The 18,823-nt window shown below is 61.3% G+C and overlaps 6 protein-coding genes across 6 annotated transcripts; 2 read left to right on the top strand and 4 right to left on the bottom strand.

The window, feature by feature from the left end:
• Window positions 1-885: 885 nt before the first annotated feature.
• DIP5_9 (Dicarboxylic amino acid permease) lies at window positions 886-3,046 on the top strand. The gene is made up of 4 exons (XM_062776351.1): window positions 886-1,145; window positions 1,336-1,499; window positions 1,561-2,057; window positions 2,109-3,046. The coding sequence occupies exons 1-4, from the start codon at window positions 996-998 to the stop codon at window positions 2,981-2,983; spliced, it is 1,686 nt and encodes a 561-aa protein (XP_062632335.1). The 5' UTR covers window positions 886-995; the 3' UTR covers window positions 2,984-3,046.
• Window positions 3,047-5,727: 2,681 nt separating this feature from the next.
• LOC62_07G009790 (uncharacterized protein) lies at window positions 5,728-7,623 on the bottom strand. Its single transcript, XM_062776350.1, has 3 exons — window positions 7,521-7,623; window positions 6,755-7,480; window positions 5,728-6,711 (listed from the first exon to the last, which is right to left on the bottom strand). The coding sequence occupies exons 2-3, from the start codon at window positions 7,352-7,354 to the stop codon at window positions 6,481-6,483; spliced, it is 831 nt and encodes a 276-aa protein (XP_062632334.1). The 5' UTR covers window positions 7,355-7,480; window positions 7,521-7,623; the 3' UTR covers window positions 5,728-6,480.
• A 157-nt stretch (window positions 7,624-7,780) lies between these two features.
• On the top strand, window positions 7,781-9,888 carry LOC62_07G009789 (uncharacterized protein; the record flags this gene model as incomplete). Its single annotated transcript, XM_062776349.1, has 5 exons — window positions 7,781-7,891; window positions 7,928-8,647; window positions 8,687-9,679; window positions 9,719-9,751; window positions 9,793-9,888. The coding sequence occupies 5 exons, from the start codon at window positions 7,781-7,783 to the stop codon at window positions 9,886-9,888; spliced, it is 1,953 nt and encodes a 650-aa protein (XP_062632332.1).
• LOC62_07G009788 (uncharacterized protein) lies at window positions 8,750-9,172 on the bottom strand (the record flags this gene model as incomplete). Its single annotated transcript, XM_062776348.1, has 1 exon — window positions 8,750-9,172. The coding sequence occupies one exon, from the start codon at window positions 9,170-9,172 to the stop codon at window positions 8,750-8,752; it is 423 nt and encodes a 140-aa protein (XP_062632333.1).
• Window positions 9,889-10,075: 187 nt separating the features above from the next.
• On the bottom strand, window positions 10,076-11,717 carry mfs1_4 (MFS siderochrome iron transporter 1; the record flags this gene model as incomplete). The annotated part of the gene is made up of 2 exons (XM_062776347.1): window positions 10,076-11,395; window positions 11,436-11,717. 2 exons carry the CDS (start codon window positions 11,715-11,717, stop codon window positions 10,076-10,078), a joined length of 1,602 nt encoding a protein of 533 aa, XP_062632331.1.
• A 1,390-nt stretch (window positions 11,718-13,107) lies between these two features.
• Window positions 13,108-18,030, bottom strand: dhkK (Hybrid signal transduction histidine kinase K; the record flags this gene model as incomplete). The annotated part of the gene is made up of 5 exons (XM_062776346.1): window positions 17,866-18,030; window positions 16,827-17,818; window positions 14,073-16,786; window positions 13,987-14,037; window positions 13,108-13,949 (listed from the first exon to the last, which is right to left on the bottom strand). Exons 1-5 carry the CDS (start codon window positions 17,968-17,970, stop codon window positions 13,108-13,110), a joined length of 4,704 nt encoding a protein of 1,567 aa, XP_062632330.1. The 5' UTR covers window positions 17,971-18,030.
• Between the last annotated feature and the right edge of the window lie 793 nt (window positions 18,031-18,823).

The following is an 18,823-nucleotide window of genomic DNA, read 5'->3' as shown; positions in this document are numbered from 1 at the left end:
CCAACTCCCGACGCATCTGGAGCGACGCTATCGCAAGACCCGACGCATGCATGGTCGTGTGCCAAGGCCGAATGTGACCAAAACGGCACTACGAGGGGTTGGCGCTTGTCATTCGGCACTCGAGTTGCGGCATGCCAATGGCGGAAAGCCAAGTGCTCACCGCAACCAACCCCGATAGCCGCCCATTACCAGTCAGGCCAAACACTCAGCCGAGCAGAGGGATGACGCGCCAGAGCCCAGGCCACCACGCGCGGATATCGGGCCCTCCCCCCCTCCCCTGCCCCTCAAGGGACCAGCGTGAATGCTTTCAACAGTGCCTGTCTGCGCTCGCTCGCAACCCCGCGGCAGTGCGCTCCCCCCTCGCCTGTACCGGCGTCGTCACAGCTACAAGCGACGACCGCCGTTCCGGGGGAAATCGCGGGTCACCTGATAGTGACATTTTCCAACGGCTACCACTCATTGGCCATCCGACATCGTTTCAATGTCCAATGCAGGAGCTGGCAGGGCGCTACACGGCGCAGCCGACCCCACTCTTGCTGTCTCCCCTACCCCGCTCGCTATCGGCATCTGGGCGGTAGCCGTGATTGCGGTTGGGGGTGAGCAGCGCCTCGTTGCAGGTGTCGTACCGACGACACTGCCAAGGCACGCGCTGTCGACCCACTCGCCCGCATGCTCACCTGACGTGAAGGAGCGCACAAACATTCACGTGAAGCCGGGAGAAATGCAGGCCGGTGCGACAGGCGCGGGGATGCGGCGGGCGAGCAGGGAGGGCAGGGTAAAGCAGCCAGTCGCGCTAGCTATGGTATCGCGGTGTCTATCGCGCACCACAGCCTCTTGGCTACGGCGAGTGCTTCCATTCCCAGTGTCTTGGCAGGAGCCCAGGGTCGTCCCCGCATACTTAACCCTCGTGCTGGAGCTGCTCTTCCCCTCCAACCCCCCAGCACATCTGTCGTGGCCCACCCCGTCTGTCGCCCCCGCACACACAGCACGGCATCATGTCGCACATTACTCCCCCGGAAGAAAGCCCATACTACCATGACGACAAGAAGAACCAGGAGGGCGGTGTCGCCATTGTCGAGGTCGGCCACCCCGACGACGACCTCGCCACGACCCACTTTGGCGAGCACGGCATCAGGCGTGACCTTGTGAGTGAGCGGCGACGGAGCGGGGTGGCGCGACGAGCAGCGAGCGAGGCAGACAGACACCCCCGTCGGTGCCGACCCCGGATGTTCTGGCTTGGCAGTCCTTAGCTCCGGCGTTCCGGATGGCCGGATGGCGCACTTCCCACACCCAACACCCAGTTCCTTGGTGCGCCGGAGCTGACCGATTCCTCAGCCCCCGCGCGTCGTGTCCATGATTGCCATTGCCGGCACCATCGGCACGGGTCTCTTCCTTGGCTCTGGTGGTGCGCTCATCAAGGGCGGCCCCGTCGGCATGTGGCTAGGCTACACGCTCATGGGCGCCGCCGTCGGTATGATGATGACCACGCTGGGTGAAATGTGAGTGGCGGGCAGGAGCACCCGAGTGGCGGGAACACACACCCTGACACAACACACCCAGGTCGTGCTTTGCTCCCAACGTCGGTGGCTTCATCGAGATGACGACCAAGTACTTCGACCCGGCTCTCGGCTTCATGTGCGGTATCAACTACATCCTCCAGGCCGGCTTCGGTATCCCGACCGAGCTCGCCGCCATCGCCATCCTCTTCTCGTACTGGGACCACAACTCCAAGCACGCCGCCATCTACATCGTCGTCTTCCTCATCCTCACCGTCGCCGTCAACATTATCGGCGTCAAGTGGTACGGTGAGATCGAGTTTGTGTTCGCCTGCCTCAAGGTCGCCATGCTCGTCGGCCTCATGCTCTTCGGCCTCATCGCCGACCTGGGTGGCATCCCGCCGAAGCACGAGTACATTGGTGGCAGGTACTGGCGCGAGGAGCCCTTCAACGACAACTTCCGCGGTGTCAAGCCCGTCGAGCTCAGCCGCTTCCTCGGCTTCTGGGGCGTCTTCACCCAGGCCGCCTTCTCCTACTCTGCCATCGAGTCGGTCGCGTCGCGTAAGTTGCCCGCCACGGAGTTTACCTAGTGTCCCCCTCCTGACCCTCCAGTTGCCGGTGAGGCCCACAACCCCCGCAAGACTCTCCGCATGGCCATCCGCACCGTCTTCTACCGTATCGCCGGCATCTACGTCCTCGCGACCCTCATCATCGGCCTCGTCGTGTCCCAGAACTCGCCCGACCTCAAGTCGGCCATGGCCAGCGGATCGGGTACCGCCGGTGCCTCGCCCTTCGTCGTTGTCGCCAAGCAGATGCAGGTCAAGGTCCTCCCCCACATTGTCAACGCCGTCGTCATCACCTCTGCCCTCTCGTCGGGCAACGAGCAGACCTACGCCTTTGCCCGTTCCCTCATGGCCATGGCGCGCAACGGCCAGGCCCCCAAGATCTTCCTCGCCACTTCCAAGCTCGGCATCCCATGGGCCGGTGTCGCTCTCTCGGCCTGCTTCGCCTGCCTCGGCTTCCTCTCGGCCGGCGCGAGCGGCGCCGCTCAGGCCTTTGTCTGGCTCCAGAACCTCTCGGCTCTTTCGTGCCTCGTCTCTTGGGCTTCCATCTGCCTCGCCTACACCCGCTTCATGCGTGCGTGCAAGGTCCAGGGCGTTGACCGCAAGAAGTTTGTCTTCCGCGGCTACGGCCAGCCGTACATGGCGTGGTTCTGCTTCTGTTTCTTCACCGTCATCCTCGTCTTCAACGGCTTCGCCGCCTTCATCCCCTCGTTCAACGTGTCAGACTTCTTCGCCTCGTACATCACGGTCCCCGTCGTCCTCATCTCGTTTGTCGGCTGGAAGATCTTCAAGAAGACCAAGATGCCCCGCCTCGAGGACATTGACCTGTCCAACGGCCCCAAGGAGGCGCTCGTCGGCACCCGCTACGACCCCAACTCGCCCGCGTACGACGCTCGGTACGCTGGCAACAGCCACTACGCCTGAGTAGTTTATAATTGTAGTATAGGAGAAGAGTAAAAAAGTTGTGATGTAAACGTTAGCAGAGTGCATCTGGCCGGTGTCATCTGGGGTGGCGCCGCGGCCGCGTCCGTCCCTCCCTCCTTTGCACACCCAAGTCGGCATTTGACGCGGCCAAGCCCACGCCACAAACGCGCCACCCGAAGGCGGAGACTACTTAGCGACGCCTGCCAGCGTGCGACTCCTGATCAACATGATGGTGGCTAGACGGCAAAGGCCGGATATGCTCGACACGCAGGTGATCACCCCGCCCGGTGCCTTGCAATCTCCCCGCCTCAACCCACTTTCCAAGCCGTCACAATGACGTCTGTCTGTTGACAACACAGCATCACCCATGTCAGTCGCTGCAACGATCCTCCAGCATGGAGGTTACAACCACCTCGCAGAGCTCATTCTCACCCATCTAGACGACTGGCGGAGCCTGCTCGCCGCGAGCGCGGTGAGCCTGCCTTTAAGAAACGCCGCTGACCCCAGACCTGCCGACACCTGAACGATGTTGTCGCGACCTCCCCGGCGCTCCAGCTCGTCCTCCGGCGCGCATACCATGGCCGGGCAAAGTCTGGGAGACCAGAGGCGTCTCCTGCAGTCGAGCTGGAACGCCTGGTCGACGTTGAGCGTCGATGGGCAGCGCTCTCCCCAAGGCGGGTGACGGCGCTCGACCTCGGACCCAGGAAGTACCGCCGGCCGCTGCGACGGGCTCGTCGTGTTCATAGATGATCTGCCGCCGTCGGAAAATGGCAGACCAAATGCTCACACCCTCGTATCCGGCTGGATAGTACACGACCTGTCCAAACTGCGCGACGACAGCCATATCCAGACGACCCACGTCCACTGCCCCGTGCCATTTCGGTACTATGGGTTTTCGGGGCCAGAGAACCTCATGGCGGTGCTCACCATTGACAAGATTCCCCACATCACCCCTGCTACCTATTGACATGTCCTGGACATAACAGTGCACCTGTTCGAGCTCCGCGGTCGGACGAAGGACGGAGAGGCGCTGCCGCATCCCAAATCACCGTGTGCCTTCACCTATCAGACTCAATGGATTAGCGCTGAACCCAACCTCCGGCCACCTAGCCATCCCCGGCTGATGCCCATTGTCGGCGACAACATAAAGATTTTCGGCGCCATGATTCATATCTACTGTCCTACGCGACTATTCAATTGGCGCACGGGAAGGGAGATTGAGGTGGGAGGATGACTGGAGGGCCGAAGTCAACTAACGATTGCAAGATCTGCAGTGCCAAGTGGCGCACTTACTTCCCACGAAAACAGACCCACCTTCTGGGACACGATGCCGTTTTGAAGTGTGGCGAGAGTTTCGAGCACGACAGCGCTGAGCCGGGTGACAATGTTGAGCCATCGGCAACAGCAGGCAGCACCATTTTGGAGTTCCTATCGGGCAGCACTCTCCTTGGACGAGTCGGGCTATTCGACATGAAAGAGTTGGCCTGTGAGCAATATGCTGCCAGGCCGAGCCGCTTTCAACGCCGCTGGACTTCACCAGACACGGAGGGGCGTTTGGAGGGTCACGACAGCCCCGAGAACGTTTTGCATTTCAACCAGCTGGAATCGAGTCATGAGCTAGCTTCCAATGAGGATGCGAGCTTTGTCATCGTCAAAGTCCAGGTTGGGCAGCACAACTTCAGTCACGTCTTTGAGGGCAAGCTGGCCTTCCGGCCTGAGGGTGGTTATCAAAAGGGTCGCAGGAGGTGATGTGGGGCTTCAGTCACTGGAAGGCCTCGTCGATTTTCGGCAGGATAATTCGCCGCACGGATACTCCCAACAGAGGACTCTGTCTTGCTGCCGCATTGTGGATGTCATGCCAGCGAGGTACATGGGTGATGACCGGCATTTGACAACCATCCAAGTTGTCAACTATGCCCCGTCAGATCTCCACCTCTCACCGCTGGGTGCTGCGAGCAGCGTCCTCCTGGACGACACCAAGCCCCTCGAGTCATTCGAGTCCACTTGGCCGAATCTGCAGTGGCAGGAGCTAGCACGGCAGCTGGCCGACGACGACGGCTCTGAGGGTCAATGGCCCTTCGGCCCACACCATGTTCGCCGCTATCAGCCCCCGCTTGCGCTTCCCCGTGCGGTCACCGAACGCGATATGGTCATCAGTGCCGTCGACACCACCGACTTGCGCACTTTCGCCGACGCTGAACACCTGTACATGCTCACGAGGAGCATGTCAAATACTGTGCTGCTGGTCATCTTGTCGTTCTAGTTCGATGCGTCAACGGAGAAGTCGTGCCGCACAGGTTTCAAGCGTGGCATTATGGCCAAGATGCTGGGTTCATCCTCCACATCAAGAACTATGCCGCGGCGGACCTCCATCTCGCTCCACTGGGTGGCCGAGCGCATCCAATAAAGGAAGACCCGGCCGACCTCCCTCCACTGTCCCTTCTTGCTGAGCAGCTGACACAGCATGTGGTCGACGATCCAGAGCAAAATGGCCCTTCAGCACGATTCATGTCCGTCGCCACACACCCCCTCTGACTCTCCCCCGTTCAGTGAGCGAGCGCCGAGTTCCGGACAATTGGGGTCAGTTTTTCTTTGGGGACTCTGAGCATCTGTACTTTCCTGACTATGCGGTGAGTATGCGCATGTTGGCATGCACTGATAGTCCAAGGGAAAGCTAGTCATCGTGTCATTCTAGGCCATTGGCTCAAGCTAGAACGACAGCACAATGATGCGGCTCACGCGCCGTCCAGAATCTGCGTCGTCGAATCGTATGTACAAATGCTCAGTGTCCGACTTGGCGTGGGCTACGGGGCGTGCGAAGTCGACATTGCGCTCGGTATCAGTCCGGGGGAGCACGAGCGGCGGCTTGTCTCGGCGGACATGTGTGGGACTCGTGGGCCACTGGCCGTCGCAGTCGGACAAGTGGTCGCCTTCACGCGACGGTCCCAGCCACCGCATGAATTCAGGTATGCCCTCGGCGGCTTCCAACTGAGCGGCAATCTCGGCGGCCTGCGCGAAGCGCGACCCCAAAGACCCAGGATGCACATCCCGCGGGGCGTAGTTTGAGACCCGTACTCGAGCTTGGAGTGGCAGACGGATACTGTCCCAGTTGACGTTGTGGCCGGGCGGGATTCAGCTGTCGACTTGAGCCACACGGTAGCCTGACACACACGGGGGCATGACATCCAGTGCGTGCTCGACCGTGCGCCAGTCTACCAATCCCTGGCAGTCATTGTGTAGGTCGACGTCTTCCCCTCGCGGCCCGAGAACGGCGCGCAGTCTTTCCAGCTTGGCAACGAGTCGAGAGTCAAAGTTGGCGAGGTCGCCCCGCCAAAGTCCAACGTCAATGACAGCGAGTGATGCGTCCTCGTTCCCGATGGGGTTGTAGCGGGGTGTGATCTGCCCATCCACCAGGTCGTCGTCTGCAATCACCTCGTCGCGGGATGTATCACGTATCCCCTGCACCTTTGCTGCGACCTTGATTTCCTCGTGAAGCTCTACCCCTCGCCGAACAGGTTGATCCATCGCTGTCGCTCCATGATAGGGGTGCCTTCGAAGGTGAGCTCGGCGCCCTCAAGTCCCAAGAACGCAAGGCCAGAGTTCCAAGGGCCATGAGTGTCGATGGTGCTGTCGTAGTCAGCGAACGTGCTACCGCACGCCAGGACGGTATCATCGGCAACAGCGAGGTAGCGCTCGGTCCGCATGCCTTTGGGCTCACTGCTCGGCTGCTTGCACGGCGTCAGCTCAACGCCAAACCAAATCCCCACTCACCATGACAACTGCGCCCGTTCGCCAGTTGATCAACTGCGGGCTGGGGCCATGTCTCTCGCACGCTATCATAATATTGTCACCTGCGATCGTGATGTGGTTACCAAGGCCAATGCCCGAAACCTGACGATGGCGGTAGATTTCGTGGTCATGGACCATGGCCTTGATGTCGATGACCGGCTTCAAGGCTTGAGGGTGATCGCGACCCTGCGTGAAGAGCTCAAACAGGTGGACTCTGTGGACGCGGGTGTAGCAGAGATGACGAGAGTGGTAGTTACCACTCTCGTCGGTCTCCCATATCCTCGGCGGCTCCGTCCCTCGGTCAACCTCTAGTGCGGCTAGAAGGTTGTGTGCCCGGGAGACGGCGATGTGGTCAACGGTGAACTCGAGGTCGACCCGGTGGACTGGCTGCAGGGCGCCGGGCTCTACATCGCGCGTGTTGCTCAGGTCGTAGACGCTCCAACCTCGCGACTGCTGGACGACAAGGACCCCATCGCTGACGGCAAACTTGCCGTACTCGTAGGGGTCATCATCGAGCTCCTCCGTGATGACGTGTACGCGTTTCGGCTCGAGCGCGTCCCACCTGCGCTCAATGTCGATCATGCGCCCAATCGCCGCATTGGTTGCTGGAGCAGGTGAAGCGCGCCCGCGATGCTGATACTACCCGCGGCGAAGGACTCCCTGCAGTCGGGGGCTGTGAGTGACGACATCATTGAGCTGCCTGCAGGTCTGCCCTCGTCAGCGGCGGTGCGTCCGTTCACGCACTCACGCTGCCCGCGGCGAGTATGCTTCGCCAGTCGTCGCCGAGAAAGCCTAGGATGCGCTCGGCGACTGGCTCGTGGCCTGGTCGCTGGAGGATGAGTGAGATGGGCGACGGCTTGAGTGTTTGAGCAATTGTGACATCATGTGAGAGCGAGGGTTGCCGTGTTACGAGGGAGGGGCTGGCTTGGCCATGGGGTTTCGTGCTCACTGCCAGCACTACTGCTGTAACCAGGGCAAGGGGATGTTTGCATTACCCCATAACTCATGATGCCGACAGCTACAGCGACAGTTTTACAAGAGGATGGCCACGATATCCTCCTCGAGCACATCCTGTCATGCCTAGCCGACGACTGGCGCAGCCTCCTCGCGGCCAGCAATGTAGGCGTTGCTTCCCCGTTCGCCGCTGACGGCTAGGTAACTCGCCGATGGAATAACGTAGTCACCTCCAGCCCTGTGCTGCAGATCATACTTCGCAGCGCGTACTATGGCCACCCGTCAGCGTACCGTCGTCGCCTGCTGCAGACCCCGACGTGGGCGACGGTCGACCGCATGATCGAGCTCGAGCGCCGCTGGTCGGCCATTGAACCAAAGCGTGTAGATTTGGTTGACATTGGCACCAGGTGGCTCACTGCACACGACGGGCTGCTTGTACTGCAAACAACATCAGGGAGACCGGAGCGTCTCACTCCAAGCGGATACACGCCCGATGACAGCTGGACCTTGTTCGACTTCTCCCTTCCTCGGGTCGCCGGGACGACACCAACGCCAGTTATCAAGGTGGTTGCTCCGTACCATTTCGAGTCTTTCGCCGTATCCCGCGCGCATAACCTCATTGCCGTGGTGACAATTCCTGTAGACTGTCGCAGGTCGTTCAATCAAACGCTCGAGATCCGCTTTTTCCTGCTGGACGCGGCCGACGACAATGGCGACGCCATCCCTCACCCGGCTGCTGCCGTCCCGCTTCTCCGTGTAAAGACGCGCTGGACAGAGCGTCAATTCTCATGGTCACGTCAGCTTGTATACTCGCGCAGGTATCACATCAACATCATTGGCGATTACGTTCACTACAACTCCGAGGTCGATGAACCCCAATGGGCCCGGATGTGGAATTGGCGCACTGGAAAAGAGATTATAGTGAGGATAGACTCTCGGCCTTGCTGATACCTATGCCAGACGTGCAAGGGATACACACACGATCTCCAAACCACCAGATACCTGCCGACCGGAAAGGACGTCCTATTCGCTGTTGGCCGTACGTTCCGGGGGAACTGGAACCACTTTGAGAAGGGCTTGCCCGAGGTCAACGACCAGCATTGTGGGGCCGTCTGCCCCGAATGCGCCAAGGTCTCTGGACACGATGGCGATCTCGGCTGGCAAGTCGGCATAGGGTTTCTGACTCGGCATCCAGACCCGGCGACCCATATGCCCAACGTGCCTCAAGGCGATCGTCTCGACGACTGGGAGCAAGCGCACACTACCCCAGACGTGGCTCGGGAGGGCTGGGTTGACTTGTTTCAAGGCCTTGAGGTCGAGGATGCGCTCTTTCAGGGCTATCACTGGGACGTTGACCGCCGCCGCGGCGACAAGCCTCTGTTCCTCGACGCGGTCGATGTCAACGAAGACGCTGATCTGGCCAGCATGACAGTGGACATCGCCCATGGCCAGGAGTGTCGCCTTGAGACCGTCTTGACGGTTCGGACAAGTTCACTCCGACAGGCGCTCGCCTCAGGCCGTGCGAGCCTGCAAGGGAGTCGAGGTCTGGTAGATTGGCGACCCAATACGCGCGGCGCTCCAACCTTGTCTGGCCAGCGGACCGTCTGCTTGGGCGATATCAACGACTCTAGGGAGAATCGGGAAGAGTGTCAGGTATATGTCACAAACTACGCAGCCCAGAGTATCCATCCAAGCCCGCTTGGTGCGGCTGCTAGACCGTCCAGCACCTCTCCAAACCCGACCCCACTCGCAACCTACGCGCCGTTGCCAGACGGATTTGCGTGGGTCGACTCGGCCGAGGTTGTTCACGAGGGCGACGACATCAATCTTCCTACCTGCTGGCCCAGTACACCACCAATCACAATGCCAAGGACGACAGTGAAGCGCGGCATAGCGATCCCTGGCTGCATATACTATGCCCAGGCGGATACCGAACATCTCTACATCCTAACGGTAGGTCGGCTGTCTGTCGCAAATGTTCACTCTTGGCAGCACATATCCGCCGTCCCCGATGAAGATGAAAGGGTAAGCTTGAGCTATTTGTCGCCCACGCTGACCATTGGCAGACAGAGTACACAGAGTACGCAGAGTACACAGAGTACACAGAGTACACAGAGTACACAGAGTACACAGAGTACTTGCTTGTCATCATGACCTTCTAGAGAGAACGCTGCGTGAAACACCATGTGCGCTCAGACTGCCTGGCAATGCCGTGCGTGTGAGTAGTATATGAAGGTTGCATTCCGACCCAGAGACGATATTGAACTAACGAGGGCATTCGCCCTCTTTTACTCTTACTCTCCTTTACTGACCTAGTTACACAACCATCCACAATGAACACGAACCCAACTAGACCGTCCTCTTGCCCCTACTCTCAAACGGCAGGGCCAGACTGGTGATGACAAGGGCGCCGTAGAGACCAGCACAGACCCAGAGCGGCGTAACAGTGTTAACGTTGGCGTACGAGCCGACCACGACGCCAATGATACCGCCGATGCGGTTGACAATGACACAGATGGCGTATCCGGTTCCACGGTGGGCGGCGGGAAGAATCTCAGGCGTGTAGGCGTACAGCACGCCATAGTAGATGTTGGACACGACCGAGATGGCGCAAGACACGCCGAGGTTCTGTGCGGGGGTCGTGATCTGCGTGTATCCGATCTGAAGAGCAGTAGTGGCAGCAGCGGAGATGGCGAGGGTGCCACGGCGGCCGAGCCACTTGTGCTCGACAAGAACAGCAGCGATACAGGGGCCGATGAAGCCCATGACTTGGTTGATGGCGTAGTCGCGCCAGGTGTAGTAGTTTGTGTTGCCTCCAAGGTCGGCGTTGCGCGAGGCGAGGTAGTACGGCAGGAAGACGCCGTAGAGCGGGGAGACGGTGCCAATGAAGAACCAGTTGAGGATGATCACGGTGGTCGAGTAGGCGAGCTTGACGGTACGGAAGAGGTCGGTAAAGTGGTGCTTGATGCGGGTGAGCGACCAGCGCGACTTGTGCGCGTTCTTGATCTCGCCCAAGGCCCGAAGCTGCTCGAGCTTGAGGCTAAAGGGGCGGTTGTACTTGAGTGCCTGGGCCTTGAGGTCTTCATAGACCTCTTCGTCGCGGTTGTTGCTGATGAGGTACTTTGGCGTGTGGCGCATCTTGATGGCGAACACGCGGATCAGCGCCAGGATCAAGCACAAGGCGCCGGCCGTGAAGTGAAGGTAGCGCCAACCCATGTTGTCCTTCTTGAGACAGATCTTGGCTGTCGGCTGGCACGAGTAGTCGCTCATGAACCACCAGGCGAAGAAGCCCGTGATGATGTAACCGATGGCCCACCACGCCGCGAGCAGCGTGACCAGCCACGAGTGGGACACGGGGAGGAACTCGATAAAGTTTGTCGCGTCGAGGATGTAGTTGCCGCCCGCGCCGGCCGAGTAGATGGCGATGAACGCGCAGAACGAGATGTAGTTTGGCATGGCGCCGGTGAGGAGCACAAAGACAGCGCACACGAACAGGGACGAGTTGAAGGCCAGGCGGCGGCCGATAATGTCTGCCGAGAAGCCCCACAGCGCCGCGCCGGCGAGCAGGCCGATCTGGGACGCGAGCGACACGCCCTGCAGCGGGGGGTTGGGGTTGCCAAACTCCTGGATCACGTTGCGCTGGGTGATGAACTGACACGAGACGAGGAGCTGGGTAGTGTCAGAGCGGCCGGCCACAGCTGCTGCTTACCGAGTCTGCCGCGTATCCAAAGCCGTTGAGGAAGAACAACTTCCACTGGTACGGAGTGATGCCAATCTCATCAATCGTCTTGTTGATGAGGGCCATCTTCCTGGTGAGCACAAGGTCAATCTTGGACGTGTCAATCAGCTCGTTGCCGAGGTCGATCGAGCTGTTGGTATCCGTGTTGTCGGGGTGGCCGAGGTCCACGGCCGACTTGTCGTCGACGTCGGCGGGGACGTTCTTCTCGTCATGGTGCCACGCGTCGTCGCGTCCGAGGGTTGCAGTGGCCATTGTGTCGTCGCGGGTGGGGTGGGTGGCCTCCTGCTGCCTGTCATGCTGCTCAAGATATACCCCGCGTCGAGCGGCGTCTCGAACAGCCTCTGGGGTTCATGGCAAGCCACCAACCACCTCCGGGGTGCATGTCGCCAGACGATATTGATGGCGACATGTTGGATTTGAGGTTGCGGTATGCACTAGTGCAGGCAGTACGCGCCGAGAGCGCCGACAGCCAGCGAGCGAGCAAGCACCCAAGCCCGCGTCGACGACGACGACGACGACGCAAAGGCCTGAGACATATCACGAGATGATGGCAAACGAACGAGATAACGAGCAGCGCTGGTCCCCTGGCGCGTGCGCGAGCGGCACGCAGCACGAGCACGAAGACGCATGGGAGCCTAAATTAGCCTGCGGGCTGCAACCATCCGCCAGGCAAATGGTGCCATCGAGGCATACCGCGTCCCGGGTACCTAAGCATTCTCAGAGATGCCGAGGGCTAAGCATCGGGAACTCGGAACGAGCCGAGAGAGAGACAGCACGCAGCTCGTTGTCGATCCAGAGTGATTGATTGGAATGCCAACGGCGCGTCGAGAAATCCGAAGAGCAGGACGATTACACGCGATGGCGACGACGGCGATTTGTATCGCGAGCACCGGCTGCAAGCATGCGACGGCGGCATGGAGTCGCCGCCCGGCGGTGGTCGGCGCTGTTGGTGGTCGTGTTGGCAGGCCAGAAGGTGGGCGGTAACTCGAACCGGTGTAGCCGCGCCGCCACGGTGGGGACGAGCGTCATGGTGGCGAGCACGAGCTCACGCTCGGGCCCGCGCTGCACACTTCCGTGCTGCCTGTCTCCCTGCACGTGTGAGTCTTGGATATCGAGTCAAGGTCACTGAGTGCACAGCTTGCATATCCTCGTCAACGATGAGACAGACGATGAGTATGCCAGTTGCAGTTGCCGACGATGGCGAACACGTTGCCGCAGATCACGAGCTCGCGCCAAGCGGCTACTCGGCCGCCGTCAGCAGATGCCGCGCGGCATCCCCACCGCAGCGTCACCCCCACCGCTCCCCGCCGTTGTATTATCAGCCCTCGTGACAAGAATAGCAAGGTACAGACCAGCAGTTCGACATTGTGTCGTCATCCGCAAGCATGCTGTCGTCTTGGCGGCGGCGGCGGCAACGGCGGCGTCAGGGTGTAGCCGACGCCGCGGTGCGGGCCCCCGAGCGTCGGCGCCGCGAGCTGGCGAGCATGGCGAGCCCGGCGACTGCGGCCTGAACTATCTGACTCATGCACGTACACAGAAACCTAGTACATGTGTTGACCGAATACCAAGACTGATGTGCGGCGCGAGGCGCCCGTGTATGCAATGTATGAATGATAGCTTATACCCACTCCCCACTCCCTCCTCACCTCTGCGCACCCCACTCACCCCGCTCGGCGCGGTCGACGGCGAGATGGACGGCCTTGACCAGCCGCGGGAAGCGGTACGGCTTGACAATTACCTCGTCCATGCCCGCCGCGAGCGCGGCGTCAATCTGCGCCTGCCGTGCGTTGCTAGTCAGCGCCATGACGAGCTGGCGGTCGCATCCCATGCCGTCCTCGTGCGCGCGCAGGTGCCGGATGGCCGTGAGCCCGTCCATGACGGGCATCTCGAGGTCCATCAGCACGACGTCGTACCTGCTCCGGCCGTGCTCCGACGCCGAGGGCAGCGAGGGCGTCGTCTGGCTGCTCGAGCCCGTGTCCGTCCCCGTGTCGAGCGAGGGAGGAGACGGCACCTGGCTGCTGCTCGCGCTCGTCAACCCGGGGCTCGAGTGCGCCGACTTGCGGTGTCGGTACAGGTTCTGCTGGGGCCACGAAGGGCGGCGGTACGTCTTGAGCGGGGAGCGGATTGACCCTGCGCTCGACTCGGGCGGCGACGGCCCGCTACTTGTGGCGACGTTGATGCCGAGTGCGTCCAGCGCCTCGACGCCATTGTTGGCAATGTCGCAGACGAACCCGGCCTTGGCCATCTGACGCTTGAGAATCGTCTGGCTGATCAGGCTATCCTCGACGATGAGGACGTGCAGAGGCAGCGACGACGACGTGGTGGCGACCTCCGGCGACACGGAGCGCGACGTTGCGGGACTGCTGGGGTGCGTGCCGAACGGGTTGGATGGGTCGGCCGCGCGCGCCTCGATGAAGAAGCGAGTTTCCGACCCCACTGCTGTCGTTGTGACCTCCATTCGCCCTCCAAGAAGCTCTGTAACCTCTGCATCGTCGTCAGCAATGCCCAACCCACCACTCACTCTTTGAGATGTATAGGCTCAAGCCCGCCCCGCGCACCGTTGCTGTCGCTTCTGCCTGTCAGCTACAGCCCACAGCCTCTACTCACCGCTCGACCGCCGTGCCATCGGATCCACGGCGTCCGTCTCGACACAGGTAAAGTAAATGTACACGCCGGTGTCCTCGAGCATCGGGGTGACGAGGGGCGCGAATCCTCGTTGGCTCTCTCGCCGGTCGTTGTAGCTGGAGACGGCGGCATGCGCGGTGCGGGGCAGCGAGCACGACTCGGGCGTCTCGGGCGGGTCGAGCGCCGCGTCGACCGTGAGCGAGACGACCTTGGTATTCGACGACGTCGGCTGGCGGAGCACGTTGGCGATAATGTTGCTGACGACCTGCGAGATGCGCACCGGGTCAGTCTTGACCACCGCCAGCGCCATTGCGTCCAGCGTCGGCCCGAAGACGACCTGTATGTCGATGTTCTTCGCCTGCGCCTCGGCAGCAAACACGTTGACTGCCTTCTGCACAACGTCACGGACACTGACAGGGACAAGCTGGAGTGTGAGGTCCTCGAGGCGTGTCTGCGCAATGAACTGCACATCACCGACAACGCGCTCCTGCACAAGGCAGCACTGGTAGATGCTCTCTATCGCCGCGACGTTGTCATTGATCTGCTTGACGAGATGGGGCGGGATACCGTGCTGTGCCTGTGCCGCGAGGTGCTCTCTCAACGCGACGAGGTTGTCCTTGACCAGCGACGAGCACTGCAGAATGGCATTGACTGGCGTGCCAAACTCGTGGCTGATGCAGCCCGCGAGCAGCTCTTGCTGCTGTCTAACCTCGTCGAGCGCGAGGCTTCTTGATGTGTCGATGCTGCTCTCGGCCAAGCGGCGCTCGAGACCAGGTCGCTTGCCAGTACTAATACGTGGCTGGGACTGCGATCGATTGGACCGTTGCGAGCGGTTCGACACGGATGCTCTGCTTGAAACATCTCGGTGCGAATGGCTGGATGCCGATGCAATGCTCGACGACTCGTCCGTCTGGCTGTACTGGTCCGAGCCACGTGCAGCTTCCACCACCTCAGCGGCCGCTTGCCGGGTGTATGCGCCAAACGGCGCAGTACCTCCCATGGGCGTGCTGATGTCGTCTCGATCTGCCCCACCAAGCGGCAGGCGGATGTTGTAGCTCGCGCTGTCGAGGCTCTGCTTGGTGCCCGACCTAGCTGTGATTGCGCCGCCATGCAGCGCAATGATCTCTTTGGCGAGGTTGAGCGCCAGGCCAGTGTGCGTACTGGGTCCCGTATTGCCGTACCCGGCAGCTCCATCGATCGCGTCGATGGGTATGCCGACCTCGGGGTCGATGATGGCCACATGGACCCAGCCGTCGCCTTCGCTGCCGACTTCGTAATCGACACTGACAGCAACGAAGCGGCTGTTACTCTGCTTGAGTGTGCTCGCGAGGAGGTTGGCGATGACAACCTCGAGCAGAACGGGGTCATATACCACAGGCGAGATTGGGTGGTCTGTCCGCACCGTGATCTTGACACCGAGGCTGTCGACCACCGGCACAAAGAGGTCGACAATGTCCGTGACAAACTTGCCGAGGTCGTCGCGGATAAACGTGCCAGTCATGCGGCCAGTCTCAATGTGGTTGTAGTCGAGCAGCATGGCAACAATGTTCTCCAGCCGCTGGATGTTGCCCTGCACAATCTGGAGCGACTTGAGGTGACGCTTTGACACGTGCGGGCTGTTGAGGACGCGTTCGAGCGGCGGCGTGATGATGGTGAGTGGCTCCAGCAGCTCGGCAGCTGCTCCGCGGATCCATGTCGACTTTGCGCGCTCGCGCTCCATCTGCTCGCTCTCGAGGCGCTGGAGAACAGCGCTCTCAAACGTGTTGATCGACGTGAGCGCGCTGGCGAGGTGCCCGCGCATGGTGTGCACCCAGGCGAGGTACGAGTTGTCCAGCGGGCTGTGGCGGTTGATTCCCATGATCAGTATTGTGGGCGGCACTGCGTTTGACGAGTCGCCAATGATGGGGATGACGATGGCCTGGTCGGGCAGCTCGTCCCACTGGCGGACGGGAAGCCCCCTGATGAGGTCGGCGCAGTTGTCGACAATGATGCACTGGCGGGTGGAGAGTGCCCGCGCGATGGGCCACTCCCGTCGGTCGTAGCTGACTGCAATCTGCTCAACCATCGTGTGGCGGGGTGGCTCGACGGTGGGCGACGACTGGCCGGAGCGCGGCTCGGCGGGCTGGTTGAGCCTGTCGGCCGAAGGGCGGCGGCGCCAGCGCGGCATCTCGACCGTCATCTGCTCTGGCGCGCAGCGGTGGGCATGTGGGATGCCGACGGTCGTCTTGAGCGTGAGACCGACCAGGTGAGCGCTGTCAGTATGGCCCTGTTCGTCGACCTGGTAGCAGATGGCAAAGGGCACGTCGACAGGGTTGGGGTCGAGCGCGTCCGCCACCGCGTCGTAGTATGCATGTTTGGAACGCGCGAACGCCAGCTCGTCAGCCAGTGTGCGTGTCGTCCCCGAGCGGCGCTCGGCGAGTACCTCGTGCGTCGTGTCCAGACACATCGAGTACGCGCCGACTATTGTGTCGTGGTCGACAATCGGGACCATGGTCCACGTGTGGTACTGCTCGATGTAGCGGCCGCGGTCGTTGAGGCGGTAGAAGATGAGGTCGTTCTTGTGGTACGTCGGCTGGCCCTTGCGAATGCACTGCTGGACGAGTGGCTCGAGGAACTTCCACAGCGTCGCCCAGACTTGCTTTGCTGGCTTGCCAAAGTCGACGGGGTGGTTGACCGTCACGCGGTAAGCCGAGTTGCTGGCGAGCATTAGTACTGCTCCAGACACTGTTGACTCACTAGAGGATGTGAATGTCGTCGATGGGACCCCACCATATCGAGTCGAGGGTCGGGCTCGACATCATGATCCTCAGCGCCGTCTTGATGCCCTGCGGCCAGCTGTCATACGGTCCCAGCCCCGTCTCATCCCACGGCGTCGACTGGAGCATCTCGAGCATCTTCTCACTGTCCTTTTTCATCCACACGGCCAGGTCGCCCTCGACAGGCACGTCATGCGAAGTAAAGTTTGTGCTCACGCTGTGGTGTTTTGGCATGGCGCGCTCAAGCGGGCCGCGAATGAAGGCCGACGAGGGGATGTTGCCCTTTGGGAGATTTGTTGTTGGCGGGGGCGCGGGGGTGGTGTGGCCGTTGGCCGGTGTGGAGGGATCATGGAATGGCGACGGGGATGCGCTCGACGGCAGAGAGCTGCTTGTGCGCGATACCGACGACGAGGCGAGGCGAGGCGGGGAGGGAAAGCGGGGGTGTGGTCTGGGTGCGAGGGTACCGTCCGGCAGCCGCATGAGCACGGGCGAGGGGAGGGACAGCGACGAGCTCGACGCCGAGTCGCCGCTGACTTCCCACTCGCTCGAGTGGCTCAGCGATGGTACAGGCAGCGAGTTGGTCGAGCTGGTAGTGTGGTCTGCCGAGCTCTGCGTCGACACGACCTCGGACACGGGCGTGTTGGAACGGCTCATGCCGACGGGCGAGGGCGAGTACGGATGGTGGTCCCATCCAGGCTGGCAGGTGATGATTGTCGCCACGGCCGTAGTCGTCTTGACGAGGTGGAGCACAAATGACGCGGCGCCTTGGCGCATAGGCAGCGGGTACACGCCCTCGCCGGTACGCATCCAAGCGGCCAGCGCGGCATACTCGGCGGGGCTGGTGCACTCGTCGAGCGGGGCCGAGTCGCTCACGTCGAGCCACCGCTCGTTGCTCCATAGCACCTCGATGCCGAGGTCCTTGCCGCTGTCGTTGAGCCCCTCGTCTACCACAAATGCCGGGAACGGGTACGCCTGGGGGGCGGGTCAGTGTCGCCGTCCAGTACAACCACACAACCCACCTGAAGAAAGTGCAGCGGGACGTGGTCGAGGACGTAGAGGCCATTGTCGTTGTCGTCGCTGCCGTGACCGTACGCCCGGTCTTCGCCGTCAGTCGCCCTGCTCATGGGTGATGGAGGTCATTCAGAAGGCTCGCTAGATAAGGAGGCAAAGAAGGAGGCGAGACGAGCGACATGAAGTCAGCCAGTGATATCTAGTGACAGACGAGTCAAATGGTCAGCAAGCAAAAGCGGCCACTGCCGCTAGCCGCGGGTGGGCCGCGGTAGCCAGCAGCAACGAGCAAGCAGCCCGCGGCCATGAGGGCACCAGCAGGTCGACCCAAGAAAAGATGAGGGTTGGTTAGAGTGCGGCGGAGAAGGAGGCTTCGAAGGCGGCGGCGTCCTCGGGCGGGCAGGCAGGGCTTAAGCGACGTGGGTTTCGTTGCCTCGCCTCGCCTCGCCTCGCCTCACACTCACTTGCCCCCGCGCCGCCTTTTCTTAGCCATCGTGCTCTGCTCTGCTCTGCTCTTTCCGAGCTCGGGGTAGCGAATGCCAAACTGAATGAATGCGGGATGAAGGATGGAAGAATGGCGAACGGAGTTAGATCTGGGATGTGTAACTTCGAGAAGGAGAGCGGAGCACTGTGGACCAAGGAGGCTACGGCATGGCCCATGATGACGTGAGTTGCTTACCCCGCAACCCAGCTGCTGCCTGCTCCGGTCGCTCACTGTCTTGCACGACCACGAGCGCACAAGTCCCTGCCACACGTACGCTCTGCGCCAGTGCACAGACTTGTCTCACCCCTCCGAGAGCACACCACTCTCCGACATGGACGTAGCTCACCAGCCAGTGCACACCAGCCAGTGCACACCAGCCAGTGCACCCAATTAACCTTGGCGCAGGCTTGGCACGCAGGCGCAGGCCACACGGGGCAGCCAGGCAGCAGCCATCAGCATCCGGGCATGTCGACGGTCGATCAGCA

The sequence above is a fragment of the Vanrija pseudolonga genome, chromosome 7 (genome assembly GCF_020906515.1).
Source record: "Vanrija pseudolonga chromosome 7, complete sequence".
Taxonomy (NCBI): Eukaryota; Fungi; Basidiomycota; class Tremellomycetes; order Trichosporonales; family Trichosporonaceae; genus Vanrija; species Vanrija pseudolonga.
Note: the sequence above shows the minus strand (reverse complement) of the source record. Positions and strands in the feature narration are given on the sequence as shown.

Bases quoted from the DNA above. Each gene is read 5' to 3' on its own strand.
- LOC62_07G009790 (XM_062776350.1), bottom strand. From the start codon at position 7,354: ATGATCGACATTGAGCGCAGGTGGGACGCGCTCGAGCCGAAACGCGTA. The intron at 6,712-6,754 runs GTGAGTGGGGAT...ACGCCGTGCAAG, and splicing joins GAACGGGCGCAGTTGTCATG to CAGCCGAGCAGTGAGCCCAA.
- DIP5_9 (XM_062776351.1), top strand. From the start codon at position 996: ATGTCGCACATTACTCCCCCGGAAGAAAGCCCATACTACCATGACGAC. The intron at 1,500-1,560 runs GTGAGTGGCGGG...CAACACACCCAG, and splicing joins ATGACCACGCTGGGTGAAAT to GTCGTGCTTTGCTCCCAACG. The intron at 2,058-2,108 runs GTAAGTTGCCCG...CTGACCCTCCAG, and splicing joins CATCGAGTCGGTCGCGTCGC to TTGCCGGTGAGGCCCACAAC.